General features: G+C 26.2%; 1 protein-coding gene across 3 annotated transcripts in view; it reads left to right on the top strand.

The window, feature by feature from the left end:
* LOC112688575 (RYamide receptor-like) overlaps nucleotides 1–13,945 on the top strand; it is a 106,941-nt gene that overhangs the window by 84,889 nt on the left and 8,107 nt on the right. For all 3 annotated transcript variants that reach the window (XM_025561836.1, XM_025561837.1, XM_025561838.1), the window contains 3 exons: nucleotides 482–667; nucleotides 1,455–1,664; nucleotides 1,722–1,790. In XM_025561836.1, the coding sequence (XP_025417621.1) occupies nucleotides 482–667; nucleotides 1,455–1,664; nucleotides 1,722–1,790 (465 nt within the window). The remainder of the gene's footprint in view (nucleotides 1–481; nucleotides 668–1,454; nucleotides 1,665–1,721; nucleotides 1,791–13,945) is intronic.

Raw genomic sequence — 13,945 nt, 5'->3', positions numbered from 1 at the left:
TTGCTGCTTATATTTCACTAAAAATGACAAATTACACTCCTGGCATCAATACTTTATTCATTAAAAAACAGCATAAAATAATTAAATATATCACCAAATTTAAAGATAATAAATAAATAAAACATAATTTATAAAATAACAAAAAATATATGTACCTACTTGATTAATATAATGTAATTAATCAGTAATTTTATTTGTATCCCTAGAAAGTATAATTTCCTCTGGACACGTGTTCTCTGGATATTTTCAAAACTTTAATTGAAAAAAATTGACGTTGGACCCAATAAATGTACGTTTCGCCACCACTGTCCTAAAGTTTTAATTTATATATTATATGACACTCTGAATATGTTGATTCCGCATTTAGTCACGTCACTCGTACAATATCGCATAATTTATATCGATATATATTTATTTCCAAAGCAAAGTATAACTAACAGTGTAATATTCTATTCCACTAACTCTACCGTGTTTTTCACAGGTGAGTGCGTACACGTTAGTGGCCATCAGCGTCGACAGATATATAGCAATTATATGGCCACTGAAACCTAGGGCTGGCAGACAACATGCTAAATACATAATAGCATTAGTTTGGACAGTGGCTGTAATTACAGCATTTCCTATACCACTCGTCACGACGTTGGATCAGCCGTCGTATTGGCATCAGGTAACAACCGTCGAAAACGCGATAATTTTTTTCACCCCCTCAGCCTTCCCCGTCATCACACGTTCTGTAACACATTTTTAACACATTTCATAATAGTATGACAAATTATAATATGAATTCCCACGGTGTATACATGAACTCATTCGAATTAATTGAGTAAACTCTTTGGCTTAATTCGGTCTCCTGAAAACTTTTTATTTGATTTCCAACTTGATAACTTTCATTTCATTGAAATAGTAATCGCATTCGTGTATGAATTATAATTCTCTTCAATTGTATGCTTTTTATTATACAAAAATATTCAACTCGATTATTAAACCAAATTGAATACAATATTTTTCATTTTATTAAATTGAATTCATAAATGAAAAAAAAACATTTTTAATAAAAAAAAATCATCAATCAAAAAGTTCATCGCATTGAGCCGACCAAATAAAGTTACAAAATAATAAATGTAATTCAAAAACTTTTAAACATAATTTATACCTATATTCGCCATGCAATTATTTTAGAAATATATACACAATAATTTCATTGCTAAACATTTTTAAAACACAATAGGAAACTATCGTTTTACCCAAATTAAGATTAATAACAAACATAATATAAAATAATTCTTAGTTATATAATAATTTAGTAAATAATTTAGTAATATGTTTTTTTCTCATTATTAAACATCAAAACTTCAGTCAGACGTAAGAATTTGTGGCGAGTACCCATATAATACAAGATAGAAATACGTGCTCGTATTAAATTATACATGCGCCATCATTTGTTTGCTTATTAGAAATGCGGTCTTTACATTTGCAACGAAACGTGGTCCAGTGAAAATGTCCGACATTTCTACAATGTGGCACTGTTGGTGCTTCAATACTGCATACCATTCGCCGTTCTATTATTTACATACGTTAATATCGGGGTAGTCGTATGGGGTAAAAGAACTCCAGGTGAGGCGCAAAATTCCAGAGACGTTAGGATGGCCAAATCAAAAAGAAAAGTAACATTTTTAAAATATTATAACTCCCAAACATGTCACGTTTTTCGATTTTTGCAGATGATAAAAATGATGGTTACTGTGGTCATAGCATTCACGGTTTGTTGGCTGCCATATAATATCCTATTAGTAAGTGTACTCTACAATTGTTTCAATTGAATTTTATTACCACTTACTACTATCTTTACTAAAATATAATAAATACAAATTAGCTAAAATTCTGATTGTCATTGAATTGCACTCACCGATATATCGTATACATATTAAAATAACTTAAAAAATATTATCGTAGTTATATATTAAATTAATTTTCCAACAACCGTTTTAAAACTCATCATTTTTCTCATTTATTAATTAGTAAAAATATCTTTTAAAATACTTTTAAAGGTACAAAATTCGAAATATTTTAAAAAGTTTAAAAATATTAACCAAGTAATATGATTAATTTTTTCGAATTGAATAAGTATGCTTTTGATTATGTTTATGACTAATTTTTTTTAGCATCCTCTTCGATACAATAATTCTTATCGAACGAAATTATTTATACTATGGAGATTATTATACTATATATCAGGGATGGCAAGTTCATGGCATGCGTGGCCGAGGTGGCTCGCGAAAAATTAAAATATTTTCATCACCATATATATTTTTGGCAGCGGACCTTACTTAATCTCAGTCATGTTGCCACAATGTCAGGCCGATCCATATATATATATATATATATATATATATATATATATATATATAACTAGCTGACACGACAAACGTTGTTTTGTCATAGAAATTTTTTCTAAAGAATATTTTGCTAGAAAAAAAAACTAATATAATATAGGTGGGTAAGGATGTGGTATATAAGTGGAAGAGGTATGGAGTGCCGTGAACGGTAACGGAATATAAAAATAAAAAAACATCAAACATTTATTTTTTTAATAATTTATTAAAATTGATCTTTTAAAAATTATATATATAGCTAATTATGGCAATATTAGTAAAAAACAATGTACAATCCCTTAATGCAACAGAGTGTAAAATATTTTTTTTTATCACATCTTTCACCAACACAAACAAACTAGATGGTTCGAGAGCACGCCACGTATAATTGTCCGTGTGAAAAACATGATATGCTCAAATCTTAGCCACAGACAGACATCGTTTGGCCTTGAGACTTATTGATAGTCATTGCAAATGCCAATCTAATTGGAAATTGAAGGCCTTTAAATTGTATTGGCACATCCGTAGGTATAATAGGGATTCGTGGTAATAATATATTTTCACCTCGGAATTTGCCATTTAAAATGATGATTAACCTAACCGTGGTGCGTTCAAATTACGAAGCAAAATAACTGGAGATCCAACCTTCAGTTGTAAATTATGCGGTGACTTTCCTGGTAAATCTAATGAGTTTAAAAACTTTGTTGCGAAAATGTACAGCTTCAATAGCATCGCAAAATGTATCAATAGATTTGTATGACATCAACTATCTTGATAACAAATGTTGTATCTTGAGATTCAATCCGTTAACGTTCACATTTTTTGCTGCTAAAATTACTCTTTTTGCCAGCCACTCATAATTTGTGTATTGTCTGTATACATTGAGAAATATCTGGTCAATAAGAGCATCTTGCTAATCAATGACTGTGCAGAAATCAATCCGTAATTTTATACATCCCGTTTCATCAGTAGTAACTTTCCCATCACCAATATCTAACAATTGTTTTGAGAATCTTCTGCACGCAATTTTTTTTGATTGAATCGCAAGTATCGAAATCGTTTGCTCTCTATCTTTACATACATGTCGACCATGAATTATTGACAAAGATTATGCCATCGTAGAATAATGTTGTCCTGATCGCGTGTAATCATCAACCGATATGCATAATAATTGTTCGAACTAACATTCTTATTTGTTTTGGCACCTGTTGCGGGATCTTGTTGTTTAATATTTATGCAATACCCATCATTTAACCATAAATAAAATTAATAGTTTTTGATAGCTTTTTAATAGTTTTATTTAATAATTCATTTTCAATTGTGCAGTTATCGATCTAGTCAAAAGTTATTGAATTAAACTACGATTTATTAAACAATAGTACTTTTCCAAAATTTTTTTTTCCGTAAAAACCTTTTCCTAGCAATTACGAACAATTAAAAAAAATTTGAGCCAAATCAGCCCAGCCGTTCTCAATTGATAAAATATACATTTTTGACTCCATTTTTATATAAATAGATTTTTATTTATAATATTAAATAACATCATAATTTTAGTAGATAATTATACGCTAAATATCAACGAATTAACATCAAGCATTCAACAAAAAAATTACATCAAGAAAATAAATATTTGACAAAGTAATTTTTATATTAAGTACCTAAACTAACCTATTTTATATTAATACATTAATTATACAATAAAATTATAAAAACTTTTTTCTTACAATATTAAATATAATATATATATATATATATATATATATATATATATATATATAATATTTTTCATGGCACGTTTGAAAAAAATATGTTAATTTTTGGCACGTAGTGTTAAAAAAAATAATGATAAAAAAAATAAAAAAATAAAAAAAATAATGTGCCACTCCTACTATATATATACTAATTAGACATGATTAAATAAAAATATATTAATTCAGTTTATAACGAAAAATTATTCATTTTTAAATTGTATTTATGTATTTTTTAAAAATGGCTGCTACAAGTCAAGTCAAACATGAAATAGTGAAAATAAAAATTATTAATTTAATTCAAACTAAATAAAATTCCATTGGATCACACAACGATAATATTTTCATTAAAATGGTCTTTAAGTGTTAATTATATTAGTTATGCAAAGATTTTAGCCTGAAATGTTTAGGAGAATTTCAACTATCGACTAAAAATCGACAAAAACAGCCAATAATGCTATTAATTATATATATATATATATAAATATGCACCCCATTATATCTGATAAAAATTATATGTTTTCCGTGTTCTTTTGTATTTTTGTTGTTCCTGTGGAATATTAATTTTATTATTTATTTGTTCATTATTTTAAAATAAGCATGTAGCATAATGATAACAATTATAATATAAATATATAGCTTAAAGAATATAATTGATGAAAAAGAAAAAAAATTAATAATTAACATAACACACATTACACATAATAATTATAAACTAAATAAGGTTTTCATTGACTCAAGGCATCATTTGATCAATAGGATTATTATTAGTATAATTAGTTGCAATTTATTTAAATTAATCTATACAGTGAATGAATGAATAGCGAGTTAGTGTTATCGAATAAGTGTGTTTTGTGACAGAAACCGGTTTCATAACTAAAAATCTTCAAAACGACTACCACCGATCAAACAATAATTATTGGAAATATGCATATTAATATGCATAGAAATATGCATAAACTCTGATTATATAATAAAAAGAGCGAGATAACTGTTTTGAAAATGTTATAGAATTTTTAACGATGCTCTATCATTGTTTTTGAAACGTTTTGCTAAATTTAAATTTAATCTCTAGTTTCAACTACGCATGTAATGAAACCCATAGAACAAGAACATAATTTAAAAGTTCACCATGATAAGAAAATAATTTTTGGGAAAGAAACGATTTTCTCTTATGCGATTTTAATGTATTTTTAGAAAAATTACATTATTAACGTACTTCTGTAACTTAATTTTTATATCTTTCATTTTTGAACCTTTTTAAACATCTCATTATTAACTATACAATATGATATATATTCTTAAACATTAATTTAATATACTCGTGTACTGTACTTATTATGCTTAATTAGCTAAACAAATTGTTTTCACTATAACATAAATACATAATTTTTTTCAAAACCCTTTTTGTTCTATAGACATTTATTTTACAATATTTTACATAATTTGGACAATAAGTCAACATGATGATAATATTATATCACATGACATTTTTGAAAGAATGAAGAATCCTTCGTGTGAAGGACTTTCGAAATTTTGAAATATTTTTTTGTTTTTATTTAAAATAACACATAAACCTACTACAGAAATTGTTTGTATAATAGGTACTGTTTACAAAACCTATATGTATACCTACCTATATACTGGCAAACTGGCGCAATAAATAATATTTTTTACGAAAAACGTGTATGAAAACGCCAATACAATGAATAACAAAATAATGTAAATATCAAAAAACATGAAAACACTTTTATGAACGTCGTGAACATAATATACTTGTTTTAACTTTTATCCATTTTTTTTTTTTTTTTTTTTGGTTAATGTTTTATGTAATACTTATATGTTTTACATAAAACCATTTCGTTTTTGAACAAAATAAAAATACTTACTTTAAAAATGTTGTCTCCGCATAGATATTACATAATACATTATTATTCTATTTTCAAACAAATATATAATTAATTAAATATCACTATTGTGCTTCTTATACTTATAAATTACTCAAGTATATGTTGTATAAATCTTCAGAACAAGCGAATTAAATAACTATGACGTTATATGAATAACATATTATATATTCTTATAATGGTGTTCCGATATACTTTACATATAGAATAAAAGATTATATAAATGTTGTAGAGGATTAAGTTAAATAGCAACATATGTTTACTTAAGTTTCTACGCTTTTTGTTGTCGAGCGAATATTGATACACAATAATTTTAATGAAATTGAGAAATCAAGTTCAAAGACCATTCAGGGAACTTGGACGTTGAGTTGGACATAAAACTGTGAATTAAGTCGACGTGTTTAATATCAACAAGCAAAATTAATTTAAAAAAAAAACCTGTGTGTATAAGTGAAAAAATTACACTTTTAATACGTACTATTGTTTGAAATAAAAACTTATTAATATCAAACCACTATAGCAGTGATAATGTTTTGGTGTTTTTAGTTTTTGATCATATAACTGCTTGTTTACAATTATTTTCATGATTTTATCATTCCATGGAAGAATTTAAAATGCAAGGCTGAGCATTAACGAGTTAAAAGTTAAAATAAAGTTAAAACGTTAAGTTAATTTTAATTAAGTTAACTAACTCGTTACTTTTTTTTACAAATTAACTTTTAACTTAATAAATTACTTTTTTTTAAGACTAACGTGTTAACTTTAAGTTAATTTTATTTAAAAGTATCTAAATTAAGTTAATTTTAGTGCAAATAATAATGCAAATTATTTAATGAGAATTTTAGTATATTTATTATTTACTATTTTAATATGAATTTCCTGTAGACGAAAATAGTATAAAAAAAACTTTAATAGTCATTATATGGGCTATATTTTATCATTATATTTTTATAACATTGTTATTGTATAAACACTATAAACCAATTGAAATCCTAAGAATATTCTGTTAAAATAGTAAATACTATGAGAGCGAGTGTCAAGAGGGGATAAATCACAAAACAACTGTGGTATAATTTCCAATTTAATTTCATAATTCAACTAGCATCTGTTCTGTTCACATCTTGTTAGAATTTATAATATATTGTTATTAGTTTATTTTTATTACTTTATTAGCTTATTATATTTCTGCAAAAGTTTATTATTTCTTTATTAATTAATTAGATATAAATAGTTATTAATCAGCTAGTTAATACTTTTATGTATTATTTTAAATTTCTACAGAAATTTTCTTGAGCGTAAAAAAATTAGTATTATGTGTGCAATTTTTTATTTTTGCAAATTAGAAAATTTTAACTTTAAACTAAGTTAAGCTACTTTTTTTTCATGGTTAACTTTTAACTTAACGAGTTAACGAAAATAATATAAGTAACTTTTAGTTTAACTTAACTTTATTATTTTAAAATAACTTTACGAATTAAAAAAAAAATCGTTAACTTACCCAGCCTTGTTAAAATATAATCAACAATTAATCATCGATAAAGCTAACAACAGTTATTTTAGTAATTAAATAATACAATTTTAACATGAATAATAACGAATACTATAAGCCACAAATTCATAACATTTTCATTGAATTGAAAGTTAGAAGTAGAAAAACGATTTAAATGTATCTCATATATTTCTACTACAAATATGGTTCTTGATATATTTATAATTTAAAACAATGTATTTTATGATAATGTTGGATTCTTTAATTACTTTTAAGCAAACAAAACATTTTTTAAATCAGATCAAAATCTTCTTTACACCTTTGACAAATAACCCAAATTGATTATATACCAAATGAATAAATTAAGAATGATGAATATTATAAAATATATACAACATCTGCGTTATTGTTTACGTTTACTTGCAATTAGTGTTTTAATATTATATGTAGTTACATTATGTGTAATATAAACGATATTTTTACAGAAATATATAATTTTAAATAACTTAGGTTTTTGATGCATAACTTTTACATTTTTTCACGGTATAAAAATATAATACAAATTCGCATTGTACACAAATGTATTGTGAAAATTTAGAATATTACTTTATATGAACTTTCTATGTTTGAACTACGGTGAAATTTGTTAAAGTTATTATTAAATTTTATTTTCCATAAATTATTTATTTATTTATTAAGAATTTACGGGCTGAGCCCTTTATAATTAATATATATATATATATATATGTGCAGAAAAGATATTACAATTATTATATGATGATAGTAATTAAACAATAGAATTACATTATAAGTGTGTGCAAAATTAAAAAACAAGAAAGTTAAAGGTGGGGTCCGTATTGGCTTGCGACATCAAACGTCTTAAAGGTTCATTTTGCATGTAATTGGTGAAACTAAAGGGTATATGAAACATAGCATTAGAACGGGTGGAACGCAGTGGAACTTTAAACGCAACTAGGGCAAGTAAAGAAGGAGAATCAAGAACACCAGTCAGTAAATCATTTAAAAATGTATTACCAAAGTAACATCGGCGCGCGGCTAAAGTTACTAAACCAAGATTAGTGGCAACAGGCGTGTAGTCATGAGGTGGATAATCAATGCCCATTATATAGCTAGCAAACCGGAAAAACCTACGCTGAACCCTTTCTAACTGACAAGCATTTACAGCTGTATGTGGGTCCCAAATTACGGCACCATACTCAAGTGTAGGCCATACAATACTACAATAGAGAGCCTTAAGAAATGATTTAAGGCCAAAGTCTTTAGCCAACCTCATAACAAAGCCCAATGTTTTTAAAGCAGAACAGCAAATCATTTCAATGTGAAGGCTCGGGTCAAGATTGCTAGTAAATTTAAAGCCAAGATCCATAATAAAATCTTTACAACATGAAATAACAGTATCACCCAGGTGGTAAGGGAAAACTAGAGAAGTACGAGATCTGGTGAAATTCATGACTTGAAAAGCGAGACCCATTGATATCTATCAACTAAAAAGGATTTAAACCACGATAATAGGGGCTCGCCGAAACCAGAAGCTTTAAGGATCTGAATTAGAACATCATAATTAACGGAATCAAAAGCTTTATGGAAGTCCGTGTAAATGACATCCACTTGCGAACGTTGTTGAAAAGAGTTATAAATAAAATTACTAAACACTTAATTACAAGTAACAGTCGACCGACCCGGGTGAAACCCATGTTGTTCTTCAATAATAATAGGGTTGATCGACCGACGAATATCATTTAATACTAGAGATTCCAAAATTTTTGAGATGTGAGACTGAATGGAGATAGGTCTATAGTTCAGGACAGAAGATGAATCCCCTGACTTGAAAATAGGTGTAACAGAGCTAAATTTTAGAATAGCTGGATAAATTCCTTCATCAAAAGAACGTTTGAATAATAACCAGAGCGGATAACTGATAACAGATCGTAGATTAAATAAAAAATCACCAGAGAAACCATCAGGCCCAATAGACCTAACACCACGCAGACTAGATAACTTATCAAACACATCATTAACACTAAAAGCGACATTGGACGGTAAGTCAAACGAAGAAATACCAAGTTCGTCAACGTTTAAAGCAACCTTTTGAGAAGAGTACATGGAGGAAAAGTAAGTTGAAAATAACTCAGCAGAATCACGATCACACGAAGCAATGTGTTCATTGAATTTTAAAGAACTAGGAACATTACTATTAGATATATATTTTTTAACAAATTTCCATTTCCAAAAAGTCATAGGATTACTAATAAAAGACGATTCAACATTAGATGAATAAGTACGAAAACTCTTTTTGGATAAGTATTTAAATTTTGCCCTAAGGAAGGAGAATTTTTTGTAGTCGTAAACACTAGATGAAGATTTAAACCTGGCATGTACTTGTTTCTTTAATATGACTAATTTTTTAAGTTCTTTAGTGAACCAAGGAGGAAGTGAAGAAAAACTATATTTACATTTAGGGACAAAATCAATAACCACTTTATGCAAGGCATCATAAAATGCGTTAACAGCAGAATTAATGTCAAGCGGCTTGAAAGTAGATGACCAATCAAATATTTCTAAGAATGTACTAATTGAGTTATAATCTGCTTTAGAAAAATTATAAAATGATTGGTCACGATTACTGTTAAGGTCCAAAGGAGAACAAGATAGAGACATATAAAGAGCTGGGTGGTAGGGATCAATTGAGACAGCAGACTCAAGGGATTTTTCAACAGACATGAGCTTGGTGTTACAAAAAACGAGATCTAAAATCGAACCATGACAATTGTGAATATTATTTAACTGAAAGAACAAATAGGTTGCGAATGTTTCAGGTATACACGGCGCTATGGGGGACGATGAAAAAGAGTAACGTAAATCACAATCATCATTATCCCATAATATTTCAGGTAGGTTATAGTTACTACAGAAAATATAAATATGGTCTTTGAACTGACAGGTTATAGATTCAACAGATTTGACGTGAGATTTATAAATATTAGGATTGGAATGTGGAGGAATATAAACAAATTATATAAATACTATTTTTTTTTTTTTTATAAGATTTTAAACTATAATACAATATCAGGATGTTTATGTTCAATCAATATCTAAAACTTTTAGTTACCGTGACAATTTTCTTACGATCATCCAAACTTTGCTCTAAATTGATTTCTCACTTCTTTCAAACTTGGACCAATAATCAAGTTACAAAACATCCGTTCAAGTGATATCAGTATATATTGCAAAGTATTTCTGCAGCATCCTTACAGTATACTAAGCAAGAGGCATTAATGATCAAGGACGAATATAATTTTTATTTTATCATATTTTACTAGTTAATAAATAAATCGTATAAACTGAGAATAAATTGGTTCTTTTTCTTTAAATATAAAAATGAATTTTTTATTTTATAATTAATTTTGGTAATTTTTATCACATTGTTCATAGTTAATTTTAGAGAATTTTCCTTGCCACCAAAACATAGCACTGATAATCTACACGAAAAGGAATGTGTTAGAATATAAGTATATGTGATAAATATAAACCAAACTTTAACTGTTTTTTATTTGGCATAGAAAATAACATATTTTCAGCTAAAAACGCAATATTTGGGATTGTAAGTTCAACGAAAAAATATACTCGTTACTCTTTTTCTTATTTTAATATGTAAATGTATTTAAATAAGACATTTTATTATCTTGCAGAAGATTAAATAGCTCTCCATTGATAAAAATGTAAATCTATTTAGACATTTTATCACGTTAATAACGCAAAAAACTTACAAAAGGGATAAAAGTAAATCCTAAATACTTTTTATAACAATTTGATAATTTTTATAGTGCGTTTCAATTACAATATAGCCAATATAATTAAGTTTGAATTTCAAACTTCTATAAGTATAGTGGCTATAAGGTTTCACATAGTTTTGGAAGAATTTTAAAACATTTACCAATATCCCTATATAGTGTAGCCCAGTATTGTTTTTACTTTCAGTCAACTTTGATTTTTGTGTTTTTTAATTTAATTCTTTATAGTTACGATTTGAAATACACTAATAAGTTTTTTGAAGATTATTCCTCGATTTTATTTCATTTGATCTCTGTGAATTTACATAAATGCAAATTGTTCATAAAATATTCATATTTTTGTTGATATATCATATATTTATTAATAATTTTGGTTGAGAAAATGCTTTATAAATACTGTACGTTTATAAACGAGTATTATAATTACACGTAACAAATAAAAAAAATTGATTATATACAAGAAGAATAGTATACTCTTTAAATCTTGACAACAAAAATTATGGTGTCAAAAACAATTACTGATGTATTTTTTGTACAAACAACCGAGTATGATATTTATCAGATAAAAATTCTTTTAATAAATTTTAAATTAAAATAATAAAATGGATTTTATAGCTATACAATAAAGTCTCAAAGAATAAACATAATTTAAAAAATTATTAAAATAATTTGTTAGAAGTCAGCTGTTTGAAAAAATATAAAATAATTATCCAAATTAAAGCAAATCTATGATCTCATATTCTTACATTTTAATGATTATAAGTTATAATTACTTATTTAGAAAAATTTAATTCAAAAACATTTAACTTTAGCAAAACCACCGAAGTTCCTCATCTAACTAATGTAATTTAATGAAAATGGAAATAAAAATATGTCCTATTTTGGCCATACATGGCAATGAATGTGCTAAGCTTTTAATGCTATTGAATCAATATTAATAAAGTGAATCAATATTTTTTCATAGATTTTTCTTAGGATCGATCTTTTAATCCCGATTTAAATCAATTAAAAATATAGATTTTACTTTCAAGAATCCCCCATAAATGTAATTTGCCAATTGATGTTTGCTAATCATGTATTGTATTGTATTATGTATATTGATTTCATATTATATCAATGTTATAATAAGAGATATTACATGCTGTACTTGAGCCCACATGGGCGTCAATGCTAATAAATAAATAAAATCACTTGTATAACTTATTATTTGTCAATTTAAATTTTTTTTATAGTATCTTATACGATACCTGCCAAATTTTCATGTTGTACAATTAAAAATAAAAACATTAATTATAATAATAAGAAAATTAAGTTTATAATAATAACTATAATAATTACATTTTTTTATTATTATGATAAAAAAAATTATTAATTAAATAGAATAACAAATAATAATGCCGAAAGAACAATACCAAAAATCGAAAATAACAAGAATGCTAAAAATCAAAAAAAAAAAAATGTCTACAACGAAATTTAGCGTCAGATGCTTAAAAGTAATACTTTATTATACTTAGTCAGTCACCTATGCCGTTTTCTGTGTGTAGATTATCAGCTCTTTGTTGCAAGACATTGATACGTTTATCAGTAGTTTCCATCGTGGTATACGTTTCAACAATAAAACTTAAAGAACTACACAACCAAAAAAAAAACCAATTTTGTAACTTCATAAAATCACACCGGCCGACGAGTCGTACTTATATATTTAAAGTACATACGTGGTATTTATTTCGTGCGACTAAAATAATTATAGAGAAAAATGTAATTAAGGTATAAATTATTAGAGTAAATTTATATAAAGGTTATCAATTTTTTTTTCAAATGATTGTATTTTCCATAATATTAAGATTCGTTTCAGGGTAGTTTATAAGTACGATAAAAAATAAAAATACATAAATAACAAACATAAATTATATTATACTCCGTTATTTAAATTTAAACTAATAATTTACTATACTTAATTATAATGTAGAAACTTAAATAAATCTAAAGAAAAACCCTCATAAAACCATATTTTAATTCTAATATATTACGTAATATATACGTAATTGATTTATTACAACTATCGTAATTTATATTATATGTTTAGGTAAATCATAAATATCTTTTTGATTTGAATTCTTCATACGGAGAACGAAATGTTCGATAAATACTTTTTGGGATGTTGGTATTACATTATTTTTGTACGTCAAACTATTTTGATAAAATTTCTTTATCATCTCTTTCAATAATTTTTATTATATCACCTTTCCAATTATTTTGAGTTTTAATGTAATATTTTTTTTTTTACTGTAAATCGCCCTAGTGGTTAAGAAAATACAAGTTGTATTCCTTTTAATCTTTTATCAGTATTATTGTTATAGTCGAGTATTGCTAATGTATTCAGATCGTACAAACCACTAAAGCAGTGCTCGAATTGGAAAAAAATTGAGAACAGACGTTGGTTTTAGTTCAAAAAACACCGTTAATGAATTGTAAAGTAACTCGTTGTAGACTTCGTCCTCCGTGCCCCCGAAAATATAATATCGCATTATAAAGGTAGTATTATTATATAATATTTATTTGCTTATTACTAGAACATTATTTTATAACGAAATAATAATATTAATTACAGAAATAA

The sequence above is a fragment of the Sipha flava genome, unplaced genomic scaffold (assembly GCF_003268045.1).
Source record: "Sipha flava isolate LNK unplaced genomic scaffold, YSA_version1 39_pilon_pilon, whole genome shotgun sequence".
NCBI classification, from domain to species: domain Eukaryota; kingdom Metazoa; phylum Arthropoda; class Insecta; order Hemiptera; family Aphididae; genus Sipha; species Sipha flava.
This window is presented reverse-complemented; position numbering and strand designations above follow the sequence as displayed.